Source organism: Pelodiscus sinensis, unplaced genomic scaffold (genome assembly GCF_049634645.1).
Source record: "Pelodiscus sinensis isolate JC-2024 unplaced genomic scaffold, ASM4963464v1 ctg34, whole genome shotgun sequence".
Taxonomy (NCBI): domain Eukaryota; kingdom Metazoa; phylum Chordata; order Testudines; family Trionychidae; genus Pelodiscus; species Pelodiscus sinensis.
This window is the reverse complement of record NW_027465849.1, coordinates 864017-878927: the sequence shown is the minus strand read 5'-3', so window position 1 is coordinate 878927 and position 14911 is coordinate 864017. Positions and strand designations below refer to the sequence as shown.

At 51.8% G+C, this 14911-nt stretch overlaps 1 protein-coding gene across 1 annotated transcript; it reads left to right on the top strand.

Annotated features, from left to right (window-relative positions):
• Positions 1-3008: 3008 nt before the first annotated feature.
• LOC142823741 (uncharacterized) lies at positions 3009-13694 on the top strand. The gene is made up of 8 exons (XM_075915057.1): positions 3009-3314; positions 3756-3794; positions 4692-4982; positions 7941-7988; positions 10667-10763; positions 12295-12344; positions 12522-12553; positions 13433-13694. Exons 1-8 carry the CDS (start codon positions 3284-3286, stop codon positions 13505-13507), a joined length of 663 nt encoding a protein of 220 aa, XP_075771172.1. The 5' UTR covers positions 3009-3283; the 3' UTR covers positions 13508-13694.
• Positions 13695-14911: the final 1217 nt, after the last annotated feature.

The following is a 14911-nucleotide window of genomic DNA, read 5'->3' as shown; positions in this document are numbered from 1 at the left end:
AAATTGGGGGAGGGACACTCTGTGAGATCAATGAAACCCCCAGAGGGAAATGTCCCAGGTTGTGTCTCAAATAGCAAAAGTAGTAACTGTCTAGTGTAGAAACAGTGCTAACAAATCTAATTAGGGGGCTAATTAATTATCATATGTCCTCCAACTGACAGGTCCATTTGTTTCTCATTTTTCTGTTATAAATTCTAGGTCTTTGCGATTCCTCCCCAGCTCCTCTGCTGAAGTGGGTGGTGCCCTCGAAAGCTCATGATACTCAATATATTTTTGTTACTCTCACAGGGTATGTCTAGACTACATGGCTCGGTTTATTCGGCAAAGGGAAATGAAGTGGCCATTTAAATAATCGCGGCTTCATTTAAATTTAAATGGCTGCCGCGCTTTGCCGATCAGCTGTTTGTTGGCAGATCGGGGCAGTCTGGACGCTCCCCTGTCGACATTAAAGCCCTTTGTCGACCTCCCCGGTAAACCTCATCCTATGAGGCATAAGGGGGAGGTCAACAAAGGGCTTTCATGTCGGCACGGGAGCGTCCAGACTGCCCCGATCTGCCAACAAACAGCTGATCAGCAGAGCACGGCAGCCATTTAAATTTAAATGAAGCCGCGATCATTTAAATAGCGGCTTCATTTCCCTATGGAGCCATGTAGTTTAGACACACCCACAGATACCGTGGGGCCTATTTGTTGCTTTTAAAGGTCCAGACTCTCAGGGCTACCCCTCTAATCACCTTTTTACAAGGGTTTTCTACTTTTTGATTTTATTTCCCTCCCTTTTTACCATTTTTACCACCAAGGGAAGGGTAGAAAGGTGTTTCACATGAGGTTTTGTCTGAAAAAAAAACTTGCTGCAAAATATTTTCCTGTTTTCAGGCTGGTGAGTTCTGGGCAGGGCTTATGAGAGATTGAGTCAAACTCTGCTCCTCTGACCTTCGGTTGAATTCCCCCATATGCTCCTGTCCAGCTGCTCTGCAGAACTGACCTCGTCTGACCCTACTGGGGCAGCACTCGCCTCTCATGGACACGCCCCTCTGGCCAAGAGCCTAGGCCTGAGCCCTCTTGTTTGAAACCCTCATCGGCCAGTCATCCCTCTGGCCAAGTTACACAGTGTCTGTGTGTGAATCAACAACCCCCTTCCAGGGTCACCTTTCACAGGGGCCCATCTCAGAGCCCTTTGCAGTGTCCCTAGGCTAGTCCCTGCTCTGAATGAGAGTGCTTTCCCCACCTCAATGCTCCTGACTCTGCTGACAATAGCTCTTTGCATCTTCATTTCTAGGGCTATCCTGGCCCCTGATGAGCTGCTTCCTTACCAACCCCTGTAGCCCTCTTGGAGGACTTCCCTATAGTCTCTCTGGCCAAGCTGTGGCAGGACCACAAGCCTGCTCCAGAGAGTCTCAGGGCTTGGTCCCACCGTGTCACACCATCCCAGTGGTGAAAGGTGCCTGGGACAATCTTTTCTTCATCAATTTCTCTCCAAAGTGGCTCTGCAAAACTGCTCTGCCTTGTGCTCCTGAGTGATGTCCCTTGTCCCCTCTGCTTGCCTGGCTTCCCGCAGGTTTTATCCTCGGTGCCCCAGGCTTTCTTTGTGTAAGAGGGGAAGGATTCTGCTCTTGTTGGGAACGTTTCTGGCCTAGACACACCCCTGGTGGAATGGGCTGGAGGAAGGATCTGAGCCCTGTACCCGGAGCCCTGCCTGACCCTGAGGACTCCCCTTCTGCTCTGTGCGGCAGAATCCTTGTAACCCTGACAAGCCTGGGCCCAGGATCCCTGTGGGTCCTGCCCGTGTCCTGGCTCTGCTGCAGGGATGCTGTGGGCCGGGCACTTGCTCTGGCAGTGGCCACATACTTCACGCTTAGGGTGGAAGGACCATTCTTCCCAGTGTCAGCCCCCTACATATCCCATCAGAGTTATAATCCACCCCCAAGTTTAACCTGCAAGGCCGCTTGACCAGTGGCCTCTCCCTGCTCTGAGCCTCTGCCCAAGGGTCCCCCTCGCTTGCCACAGCTGCTCTTAGCACCCAGCTCTGGCCTGCAGCGGCTCCAGCCCCAGCTCTACCTCTGGCCTCTCTAGCTCTGCTTGCTGCAGCTGTTCTCCAGCACCGAGCTGCTCCCTGGGCTGCTGCTCCGGCTTCTCCAGCTCTGACTGGTGCAGCTCTGCCCCCAGCTCAGCCCAGGCTCCTGCTCTCTCCTCAGCTCTGCCTCACTGTCCCCAGGGCAGCTCCAGCTCAAAGGTAGGATGGGACCCCCCTGGCCTCCTGCCTCCCTCTTTAGCCTGCCTGCCCTTTCCATCAGGCTGAAATGGGGCCCATTGCTCCTGGGACTGTCAGGCTCAGAGCCTGGATTTTCCAGCAACCCTTCCCTGGGGCTCTGGGAGTGACCCAACCCAATGCCACTTAGGTTTCGTAGGGCGGCAGCAGGGCCTACATCTCTATCCCACGCTCCTTTGGCTTTTTCCCGATCCCCCACTGGCCCAGTCCCATGGGCTCTGGCTCCCACCTGCTTGCTCAGAGGTCACTTCTGGACGCTGCTTCTCAACTGCCTTGTGTCCTCCCCTCCACTCCTGGGGGTGACGCGAGAGGGAAGAGACCTGGTGCCCGTCTCTCAGCAGGGACAGGAGACTCCTCAGCAGCCCAGTGCAGGGGAAGAGTCAGCCAGGGCAGGACGGGCAGCAGTGTCTGGAGCTGGGTTACGAGGAAGGGACGGGTGAAGACAAAGCCGGTGGGGAAGCCAGGGCAGTCCCAGGGGAGAGACAAAAGGTTCAGGCTCCTCCAACATTCAGGGCCCCCTAGTCATCCCGTGACCTTTCACCCTGGCCCAGCTGTGAAGGGGACTGTCTCAGCCCCCAGGCAGTGAGATGGGACTGGGAGGGGCTTTTTCAGTGATAAGTTTAGTCTCAAATAATCAAACCCGGCCCCTTTGTATCTCAGTCTCAGAGCCCTAAATAGAGACGCTGTGGCCGGAGCACGGCAGGGGGGCGGTGCGGGGCAGGAAATGGGGAGCGATAACGAGTATCAGACCCAAGGAGACAGATCACGTCAGAGGGAGGCTGCAGCGTCTCTGCTACCTGAGCCCTGCAGACCCCAGGGAGGAGGGAGAGGGGCTGGAACATCCACCCTGGGGAGCAGACGCGGAGATCGGAGCAGAGAGACCGGAGCTTCCCTTCCCTGAAGTCAGACAGGGCAGCTGGGGGCAGATCGAGCAGGGGGTGACATCAGATTTTCCCCTGCTGACCCCATCAAAGATTGAAACTGCTGGGCTGTTTCCATCCCACCATTTCCCGGATGCTCCTGTCTCTGTGTATCTTGCTGCTCGGTGAGTACGGGGGGATCCTGGGCTAATTCGCATCTGGTTGGGAGGAAACAGAACTGAGAGCAGCCCCTGGCCCAGACTATCCACAAATCCTCTTCAGTGGGGAGAAATGGGAACCAGGGTAAACACTGAGTGTTGGATCTGCTGGGCCAGATCTCCAGCTGGTGTGAATCAGTGTAGTGCCATTGGAGTCAATGCGGGTTTACACCAGCTGAGGATCTGGCCCGCTAGAGAGCTGTAGGGAAAGGCGGCCCCAGCTCAGCCGAGGTCTGTGTGCCAGGGATTTGCCTGCCCCAGATCTAACGCCCTGCCTGGTTTGCTTCTGCACCGCAAGAAGATTCAGGAATATATTTCTCGTACAGGCAGACTTTGTCCATCAAGGGAACCTCAGAAAGGGAAGATTTTATCTCCAGCACTAACCACGTGTCCCCTTTCTGTTCCCAGCGCTGAGTCCAAGCAGCCAGGCAATCTGCTCAGCTCCTGGTGAGTCTGTCTGTCTGTCTGTCTGTCTGTCTGTAAACAAGCTGCTTGTGGCATTTACAGCTCCCTCTTCATGCATCCAACCACTTCCACTCTGGGCAGCTCCCTGTGGTGCCAGCACAAAGGCACGGGAAAGGAGCCTGGGCTTTGTGGGATCCCATCAGGTGATGCAGGTCAAGCAGGTCGACCCCTCCCTGTCCTGCTGCCTCAGCTCTGCTCTGATCCAGGGTCACTGGGACATTGACCAGGGAGTTGCCTCCTCAGCCTCTCTCACCCCCCTGGCATTGGCCCTGGGAAGCAGAGAACACCCTGGCTCTGACCTCAAGGGATTTACCTTCCCATGAACTGGCTCCCAGCCCCTCCCAGGTGCAGGTCTCTGCCCTGGATCTCACCCCCCAGAGGGACTCACCCTGCCCCTCGTTCCTTAATGTCAGCAGCACTGTGAATAGTCAGCCCAGGGCAGGCAGGTGGTGTTTGAGAGGATACGGCCAGACAGGACCATTCTGTGACCCAGGTTGTGGACACGGCTACTTGGTTAGTGGCTAGACCCCATGAGCCAGCGACTGGCCTTTCCGAAAGGGATGCCTGGTTGGCTGTACCCTACACAGCTCTCAATGGCCAGGGTCCAGCCTCACTGAGGGGCCACTGCTTTCCCAGCCGTACAGCCCCAGCTGGGTCACAGGGTGCCCATTACAGAGCCCCTTGTTTTAGGAATAAATGTTTCTACAAGGAATAAAGTTTCTGGTCACCAGATAGAGCTCGTCCCTAATCTGCCTTGGTGGGTCTGGGCCTCCATTCGAAACATGTCCCAGACCCACCTCCCATTTATCTCCTGCTACTTCGACAGCCCTGGGCACCAGCAACACCCCACAGGCAGCTTTGACCCGTTCTCCTTCCCAGGTGCTCTCCGTGCCCCCATCCTCAACCTTAATCCGATGTCTGCCAGGCCGGGGGACTCTGTGCTTTTCCAGTGCCTTGTGAGCTCTCAGATCCCGGCCACCCACGTCATCTTCTGCAAGGATGGGGAGGAGGTTTCATCCCAGAGGGTGGAGGCGAAGGCTATCTACAGCTATAAACGCGTGGTGTCCAAGGACGGCTCTGGGAATTACACCTGTCGGTACGAAATCAAGTACAACAGCAACCGGGTGAGCAGGTCCTGGCTCAGCCCTGCCAAGTACCTCAGAGTCACTGGTAAGGGATGCGCATGTATCTGTCTGTGTGTGTTTGTGTGTCTGTCTGTCTGTGTTCCAGCTCAGCTCTGTCCAGCTACAAAATGGGGTGGGGGTAAATGGCAGGGTGAGGAAATAATTAAATAACCAGCCCCTGAAAATGCAAACGCTGAAATGTATCAAAATCTGAAACCAAAAAAGTCTCACAAAACAGCTTTTACCCATCTCCACTCAGATGGCCCCACCAACGGATCACCCACTCCCACCCCGTGCACTCGCTCTGTGGCAGGTGCCTGAGCAGCTCAGCAGCCAGCTCCACTCTGCCGAGCCGCACTGCCCTCCCAGCCCACGGTGCCTCTCTTCCCTCTGCCACAGAGAAGCTGAGCACTGTGGGTCAGGGCAGGGCAGCGACGCGGAGCGGAGCGGAGCGAGCAGAGCAGGCTGTGGAGGCTGTTGAGGGGCTGAGATGGCTGCCATGGGACCCCACAAAGTACAGGGCTTAGGGCATCTGCCTCGAACCATCCTGTGGCAAGGACAGCTCTGGGGGAGGGGGACATGACAGAAAGGTCTCACTGAAAGAGACCACAAGACTTACAGGGCATTTTCATCAATAAACTAGGGAAATACAACACAGATGGGATACAGTGCGGCGGGTGCATAGCTGGCTGGAAAACCATTCTGAGAGCGTATTTATCAATAGTTCACAGTCATGCTGGAAGGGACGAACAAGTGGAATTTCTGAGGGGTCTGTTGTGGGACCAGTTCTGTTCAGTATCGTCATCAACTATTTAGATATTCACATAGGTAGTACCCTGATAAAGTTTGCAGATGATACCAACCTGGGAGGGGTGGCAAATACTCTTGGCTGTGTCTACACTGGGCCACTTATTCCGGAAAATCAGCCGCCTTTCCAAAATAAGCTGCGAGCTGTCTACACTGGCCCTTGAATTTCCGGAAAAGCAACGATGCTCTAGTGTACAAAATCAGCCGCTATTCCGGAAAAACTATTCTGCTCCTGCTCGGGCATAAGTCCTTATTCCGGAACACTGTTACGGAAAAGGGCCAATGTAGACAACCCAGTAGTCTTTTCTGGAAAAAAGCCCCGATCGCGAAAATGGCGATCGGGGCTCTTTTCCGGAAAAGCGCGTCTACATTGGCCACAGACGCTTTTCCGGGAAAAAGGCTTTTCCGGAAAAGCAGCCTGCCAATGTAGATGCTCCTTTTCCGGAAAAACTGAAAACGGAATAGTATTCCGTTTTAAGCATTTCCGGAAATTCATGCCAGTGTAGACACAGCCCTCGAGTTCTTTGAAGGGGTCAACAAAAATGTGGACAAAGGGGATCCAGTGCATGTAGTGTACTGAGATTTCCAGAAAGCCTGTAAGAAGGACCCTCACCATAGGCTCCTAAGTAAAATAAATTGTTGCAGGATAAGAGGGAAGATCGTCTTCTGGATTGATAGCTGGTTAAAAGACAGGAAACAAAGGGTAGCAATAAACTGCAAGTTTTCAGAACGGAGAGTGGCAACTATTGGTGTCCCCCAGGGGTCTGTACTAGGACCAATCCTACTCAACCTATTTCTAAATGAGCTTCAGAAAGGGGTAAAGAGCTGGCAAAATTTGCAGTTGATACTGAACAGCTCAAGATAAGTTAAGACCAAAGCAGACTGTGAAGAGCTTCAAAAAGATCTCACCAAACTAAGAGATTGGGCAACCAAATGGCAAATGAAAGTTAATGTGGATAAATGTAAAGTAATGCACATTGGAAAAATAATCCTGACTATATATACAATATGATGGAGACTAATTGGGCTACAACTACTCAAGGGAGAGAGTCTTGGAGTTACAGTGGATAGTTCTTTGAAAACATCCACTCAGTGTGCAACAGCAATAAAAAAAGGAAACAGAACGTTAAGAATCATTTAAAAAGGGATAAGAAATAAGACAGAGAATGTATTATTGCCTCTATATAAATCCATGGCACACCCACATCTTGAATACTGTGTACAGATGAGCTTCATCTCAAAAAAGCTATATTGCTTTGGAAAAGATTCAAAAAAGAGCAACAAAAATGATGAGGGGTTTGGAATGGGTGCCATATGAAGATAGATTAAAAAGAGTTGAACTTTTCAGCTTAGAAAAGAGGCAAGTAAGTACAGATGTGATAAAGGTCTATTAAATCATGACTGGCGTGGAAAAAGTGAATAAGGAAAAATTATTTACTTGTTCCCATAATATAAGAACTACGGGTTACCAAATGAAATGAATAGGTAGCAGGTTTAACACAAACAAAATGATTTTTTTTTTCATGCAATATACAGCAAATCGATGGAACTCCTTGCCAGAGGATGTTGTGAAGGCCAGGACTTTAAGAGGCTTCAGCAAAGAATTAGATAAAATTCATGGAGGTTAGGTCCATCAACGGCTATTAGCCAGGATGGGTAGGAATGGTGTCCCTAGCCCCTGTTTTCCGCCCTGGTCAGGTTTTATAAACCTTTGATCAATGTTGTTTTTCTCCTCTGGACTCTCTCCAGTTTCTCCACCACTTTCCTGAAGTGTCACAACCCCAAACTGGCCTCTGTTCTGCACCTGAGGTCTCATCAGTGCTGAGCAGAGCAGAACAGCCACCTCCCGTGTCTTACACACTTTTATGTTGCTGAATAAGATCCAGTTTGTGACCCATCCTGAGCCCAGGGCCCTTCCAGCAGCCCTGCCCCCAGCCAGTGGCTGCCCATGGCCAGTTGTGAGGGGCCGTGTGAGGGCCTGGACTGGGCCAGGCCCTGCTCTGATCCCTTGTGTGTTTGTTGCCTAGGCGATGACTCCAGCAGCAGCACTGACAAGAGTTCATCCCATCAGATGATGCTTTGGAAGCATTTCTGTGCTCTGGGGTCTCCATTTAGGGAAAAGTGGGTCCTGGGCTGGGCAAGCCCCCAGTCTGAGTGTGATCGCCATGGTGATGTCTCTTGTATATTTATTGCCTAGGTGATGGCTCCAGCAGCAGTGGCGGTGCTGACGGTTCCTCGCCACCAGGTAAATGCTTCTGAAGAGTTTCTGTGTCCTGGGCTGGGCAGCCCCAGTCTGAGTGTGATCCCCCTGAGGATGGATGTAGGGAAACACACATGGAGATGGGCTCATCCAATGTGTTGCTTTCTCTTCCTGTTGCTCTGCCCGGCTTTGCTCAGCATGGCTGAGCCTGGAAATGTCTCTGCAGGGCAGGAAGGTGGCTCTGTCAGAGGGGGAATCCCAAACCCTTCTGCTGGGCAAGTTTCCTCTGGAGTTCCCTGCCCCCTCTGCTGACCCGGCAGCCAGTGAGTTATTGCCTCCTCTGCACTCACTGGGTGGGGGGTTGCTCTGGCAGGAGGCACCAGACGCATCATCCCACCTGGGCTCCCAGGTTCTGTCTCCGTGTCATTAGCTAGTTACGCTCTGTGCTCCAGGCCTGGCCCAGAGTGTCACACCCGGCGTGTGGGCAAACCCCTCTGCCAGGAACCTCAGCCCAGCACCAGTGTCCGGTTCCCAGGCTGCAACTGAGCCCCAGGGACTGACCTTTTTAGAGCCCAAACCAGGCTGTTTGCCCCCCTCTCCCGAAAGCATGTGAGTCAGCAAACCAACCCCACCCTAGCATGTCTACGAGGGCTGTGGGCCATACTTGCCAGGCAAGGAAAATAGACTCTAGTTAACTGTGCTGCTTAGTAACCCTTGTCAGAGTGACACTGATATTATCTAAAAACATTAGAAAACGAGTGGCCACGTAGTATCTTAAGGACTCACAAAATATATAGATAGTATCATCAGTTTTCCTGGGCACAACCCACTTTTTTTGTTGTGCCCACCAAAGCTCATGGTAATCGATATATATATAAGTCTTGAAGGTGCTAGTGAACCACTCGTTGTTTCTTAAGTTTTTTAAATTTAAGTTACAGACTAAAACGTCTACCCCCTCTGAGACTAATCTTATCTGTGCCTCAAGAGCACATGGGGGGATTTCTGTCCTGTGAGACATTCTGACCTTTCACATTTTCTTTCCATCCTGAATGTGGATGGAGAGTCAAAATTTCAGATTTTGCACGAAACAAAAAGTCAGCCACATTTCAGTTCCGAAAGAGAATAAAGGGTCTTGTTAAAGGGTTTTATTTTGAAGCAATAGCATTTTCTGATGGAAAATTCTTCTGCTGGGTGTTTTCCTACAAACTCCACACACATCTCTGCAGCCTCCCAGATCGCTGGCCCTGGCTCAGGAAAGCTCTTGTGCCTAGGCTCCAGTCCAATACTATGCAGGGCAGCACCGATGTATGTGCTTCACTCTGAGCGCCTGCTGCATTCCCTTGTTGTCACTGAAGTTATTGTGTAAAGTTCAGTTTGCTCCTGGTGGCTGTGCTGAATCGTGATGTTTTCCTGAGGCAGAGCAATTCCCACAGGGATGTTTCCATGACCTCGCCGTTACAGCTGGGGAAATCCAGGTTCATTGCCACCAAAAATAGGGAACAAAATTATTTCATTCAAAACTTGTGAGGGGAAATTTCAGTGTTTTGAAAAAAAAAATTATGAAAATCAACAACAAAAAAAAGTCCCTTGGCCTCATTTTGACTTGATAGTTTCCTGGAGGAGGGCAGGAGAAGAGCCAACAAATTGTCAGATACAGAGCATTTTTCTTTATTTAGTTCCAAAGCAAATGGATTTTTTCCTTTCATTTCTGGATTTTGAAAAACAAAATGAAACAAAAGCTTCAATGCAAAGCAAAACCAAACGGCGCCTTGCATGTCAACTTTATTTTTGTGGGGAAACTAAGAAGGTTCTTGCATGTGAATTTTTGGGGGGGAAGATTTTGATTTCAGTTAAACTCTGTTTTTCAAATAAAAAGACTGACAAAAAAACCCTCAAAAGAACAAACGGTGGGAAAGAAAAGCCAATAAAGTTGCCCTGCAGCTATATGGAAGAGAGTTTGGGGGTTTGTTCAGGAGCACCCCACGGGTCATTTCCCAAAGGACTCAGCCGGGAGGCACTTGCTGGTGGCCACTTGGAGGAGCCATTCACAGCGAGGTTCTTTCCTAGGGCTGGATCTAACACTCCTGTTGGGAATTACAATCCCTACCGTCCTGGTACTGGCTGTGGCACTTTATCTGCTGGGAAGGAAAGGTGGGTGTGAGAGTGAGGCCGAGCCGTGTTAGCAAATGTACAGACAGACGTGGCAGAGACACCCCTTAGATCCCCTGCCCCCAGTGTGCCTGGGATGGGGGGAGAGAGATTCCCAAAGACCCAGTGAAATCATGGTTTGGGGAGGCTGGCTGGGGACAAAGATCGAAGAGATGGTGATAGGATTATTTTTGAGATTAGCACCTTGTAAATCTCAGCCAGGAATCAGAGTCCACTGATGGGATTCCCAACAAGTCACTAGGGTGGGGTCTTTGTATTGGCCTGGGGGATTTGATCTTTGGGGGCATTTTCAGGGTTTTCTCTCCAAACATGACGGTTATGAACATAATTTTGCTTTTTTCTTAATGAAAGTTAAATTCTCACTGAACCCCTTACTCTTAGACCTGGGCTTTATGTAGGACATGAAATGCCATGAGACTGACTCTACAGTCATTAGACGTGGCCATACCAGACCTGGGGGCAGTCGGGGGGGCTGGTGGAGGAGAGCGCTGGGCCAGGCCATGGGGAGGGGGCTCTGTGTCAATGTGATGTGGAATTGGGGCCGTGTCGCTCAGTCTCTCTCTCTCTCCCTCTCTGCCCACGAGGAAACGTGTCCCCATCTCTGATCACTGTCTCACTGCTTCCAGTTGTGTCTCTGCGAAGGGATCAAAGGTAAGAGGAGATTGTTCCCTCTCCCCTCTGGTTTCCTCTCTGTGTCTGGTCTCTCTGTCTCAAACAAGGGCCAGCAGCCGCCCTAGAGTCCAAGCAGCTCTCAGCTCTCCTGCAGTGAAGTCTGTGAGCTCTGGGGGAGTTTTGGAAAAGCCCAGGGCAGGATGAGCTCTCTGGCTGGGATGGACTCGGGAGGTTATGAGGAGATGCTTTAAGGAAGGGGTTTGCCAAAGCAGCGTGTTCCCATCCCGTTCACCAGCACCAGAGGGAGCATGTTTGGAAACCACCCCCGAGTGTGTGGCAGAAGGAACGTGACCCCGTTTTACACTCGGGGTGTTGGGGCTGTTTGGTGGCACCGACCAACCCAGCCAGTTCCCTAGAACAGGGTCTGTTCTTCTGGGGCAGGGCTGAGAGAGGCCAAGCCTGGCTGAGAACCAAGAGGCTCCAGTCCCTCCAGCATTAGCTCCATCTGTCAGAGCTGGAAATGGGTGACAGGGGAGGGGTCACTTGAAGATTCCCTGCTCGGTTCACTTGCTCTGCGGCATCTGGCATTGGCCACTGTCGGCCGACAGGACGCTGAGCTGGACGGGCCTTTGGTCTGACTCAGTCTGGCCGTTCTCGTGAGCTCCCATTCAGGGAGGCCAGCCTGGGCCCCTCCCCTTCTGCCCCATCTGCCCTGAATCCAGGCCTACTGGCTGGCCCAGGCTGCCAGCCAACCCACCCCAGACAACCAGGGCTGCCAGCCAGCCGGCCCTCCCAAAACCAACCCTAGCCAGCTTCAGGGGAGGAGATGAGCATGGGCGGGCAGAGTAGCAGCATTGGAGGGGCCACTGGGGAAGAGCAGGACGTGGGTGGGGTCACCTCTCGCTGTTTGGGGAGGCCTAGCAACACACGTGCATCTGGCCTAACGCCAGGCAAGGAACAGTCACACCTGTACCTGCGACCAGCTCACATCAGGGATGAATTCAGTGCAGGTCTGCGTAAGGCAGTGGTGCTGTCTCCATCCCCCAACCGTGCTGGGGAGAGCCAGGCAACAGGGACGCCATGGGCATTCAGAACCCGCTGTACATGTGAATAACACCAGAAGGAGAGGGGAATTTGTAAGTGCTCGTGGCTCACAATCTCCTCCACCAACCCCTGCATACACCCCTCTCAACCTGCAGAGAGTCTCTGCGAGTCGCTGCCCATGGCTCTGCAGCAGCACCTGCCACTCAGACATCTCTCGAAAAATGCTGCCTTCCCTTGTGCAGCCCAACTGCCTTGCTGGAGTCCTTCTGGGGGCCACGGGGCCCATTTGCTCATTGTGAGCCCTATAGGAGGGGCAGGGAGAGCCAAGTGCAAAACCAGGCAGCCCTTGGGGTGACCAACTGCTGAGTATGAGTAAAATTGAGATATAGGGACCTAGCAGGAGAACCAGTCTGGAGATGAAACTTACTCACAGCTGGATCTCTGCAAACAGATGCAGTATCACCAAGGTGACACACAGAGAGGAGGCAGCATCTCTGATTCCCTCTGTCCTTACTTCTCCCCACAGGGAAGGAGCCCAGCGTGACACCAGCAATGCTCCTGAAGATCAGATACAATGTAAGAGCTTTTGTAGAGCATTGGGGTTACATGGTGCTTAGCGGCTGCTCACAGGGATCCCTGCGCTGGCTGGGGGAGAGTTAGAGCCATGGGGTTATAATTCATATTCAAGGTGTTGTCATCCTTTGAGGGCACTCACACCCCAGTGACAATGTGTAACTGTCGCTCTCTCCCCAGATGCCTCCGTGAATTTGTCAGGAAGCACCATGGTGAGTTGCACTTCTACTAAGGACGAAGTGAGGTGAGAGCGGAGAGCAACTGGTTTCCCTGTTCAGATTGGCAGGGACCCATGGGCTTGGAAAGTGGATTTCCTGCCGACTATCTCACGTAGCCATTCTACAGCTAAATTTTACCTCCAATAGCCAGAGATGGGGCACAGGATGAGTCAGGCTCTGACTTACAACAGAGAATTTGTTGCCAGGTGTCTGGCTAGTAGGGTTTGCCCTCATACTCAGCATCTAACTCATCAGCGTATTTGTGGCCAGGAAGGCATTTTTCCTGGATCAGATTGGCAGGGACCAACAGGTGTATCTGTCTTCCTCTGCATAACGGGACCCGGGTCGCTGGCAGGTTTGAACTAGTGTGACTTTGAAGAGTCTCTGGAATATGATGTCACTAGTAACGCAGCCAGACGTTAGAGGGGTGGCTTCAGTAGAAACTCAAAGACTTTAAGGCCAGAAGGGACTATCAAAGTCATGTGGTCTGACCTCCTGCACATCGGAGGCCACGAAACCTCCCCCAGCCAGACCTCTAACTTCCAGCTGAGTTACTAGTGACATCACGTTACAGAGACTGTAACCTGAACTGCCTTATGGACTGGCTGGCATGGACAGGGGGATGGCTCCTGTACACAGCCGTTCTAATGGGAGGCATAAAAGGTCCAGAATAACACTATGGAGGGGGAATCTGATCTACCTGACTCATAGGGGTTAATGTAGGAAGTGGGGTTGCTGGTGTTCCCCAGGCTAGATGCCCACAGAACTGCCCCTGATGTACGCACAGCAGGGCTGTCAGAGGGGCATCTTCTGGTTTCATTTCTCTGACCGTCAGCTGGCTGAGCAGAACAGTCACATTTTGGTGTTTTACAGAAACATCCACGGCCCCAGAGAGAAGAGACTCCGACTTACGCAACCATCGCGCTGCAGAAGGACAGACGTCGTTGATACTCCAGTCGCTGAAACGCAGGGCTGGTCAGAGCACAGCCACATCACAGAACCTCCCCAAATCAGACACAACAGTAGGGGCCGTGTAGCCAGGAGTGGGGGATCTTCTCCGGGACCACAGCAGCACAATGCCCAGCGCCCAAAGTGCTGTAGGACACTGGAATAGGCTTCAGGCAAATGCTGCCTGTTTGCCTTTATATATATATATAAAGTTTCTTCTGAATAAAATTAGGAAAATCCCCTGACTCTTTGTATTAGTAACTCAGCTCCCAAGTGCTTTCAGCTCTGTTTAGAGATTCCTATAAGTGCCAGCACCCAGCAGCTGATAAAAACAGAGTACTAGAGCCGTGGTTGTCTGAGGCTGGGGGATTTGGAAATAATCCCCACTGCATTTATGTGCCTGAGGGACTGGCTCTGGAAAATCTGGCTGTGTTGTGAGCTTCCCAGTGAGTGACACAGGCCCTGCTGCTGAGCACCTGAGTGAGGCTCTGCATTGCGCTGCTGACACTGGTGGATTTGGGGATCTCTGATTCTCTCTTGTAACTTTGATTGCTGTTGCTTCAGCAAGTTCCATGGACTATTCTATGTTTGGCCGCCCAGCCGGTTTTTCCTGAACTTTGCTATCCCCTAGTATGCAACAATAACAAGGCAGGCTGTCAAAATGCAACCAGAAAGGAGAGGACCCTGTGCTAGGGACAGCCCTGGTCTTAAGTGATCAGAGCAAGGTTGGAGGTTGAACCCAATTCTGGCCGCAGCTTTAACGGGGTTATGAGGACTCTGCCATGCAGGAGAATGGCAGGGAACCCACAGGTCTGCCAGGCCTCTGGTTAAAGGCAGCGGGAGTGGGGGACTCAGATCCTTTCTCTAGAAAGTCCCACCAGGGCAGCGCATTGGCCTTCCAGGGCCCTGTGGCCAGTCCTACAAGGTTGAAATCAGGCGAGTAGTTTGGGGCATGTTCAGTAGGCTCCCTGTAGCTGGACTCACAAACTCCACTGAAGCAAGAAGTCAGGGCAGCTGCTTTATTAAAATGAACTTGGCCACTGGAACAAAAAGCAGCTGATTTCTGCTAGCTTTGAATTATGTTTGAAAGTCAGATTCAGCAGCAGTCAGGTTCGGGAGGTTTAAGTTGGACACCGGGAAAAACTTCCTAATGTTCAGGGTGGTTAAAAACTGGAATACATTTCCTAGAGAGGTTGTGGAATCTCCATCACTGGAGACATTTAAGAACAGGTTGGACAGACACCTGCCAGAGATGATCAGATGGTGCTTGCAGGGGACTGGACTCAATCACCTCTCAAGTTCCCTTCCAGTTCCAGTGTTCTATGACTCTAGGGGTCATAGAATCATAGACTCATAGAGCTGGAACATACCTCAGAAGGTCATCAAGTCCAGTCCCCTGCTCTA

Excerpts from the sequence above, each read along its gene's own strand:
- LOC142823741 (XM_075915057.1), top strand. The coding sequence starts at position 3,284 with ATGCTCCTGTCTCTGTGTATCTTGCTGCTCG. Across the intron at positions 7,989-10,666 it reads TGACGGTTCCTCGCCACCAG|TCTCTCTCTCTCTCCCTCTC; the intron begins GTAAATGCTTCT and ends CGTGTCGCTCAG. Across the intron at positions 10,764-12,294 it reads TCTCTGCGAAGGGATCAAAG|GGAAGGAGCCCAGCGTGACA; the intron begins GTAAGAGGAGAT and ends TTCTCCCCACAG.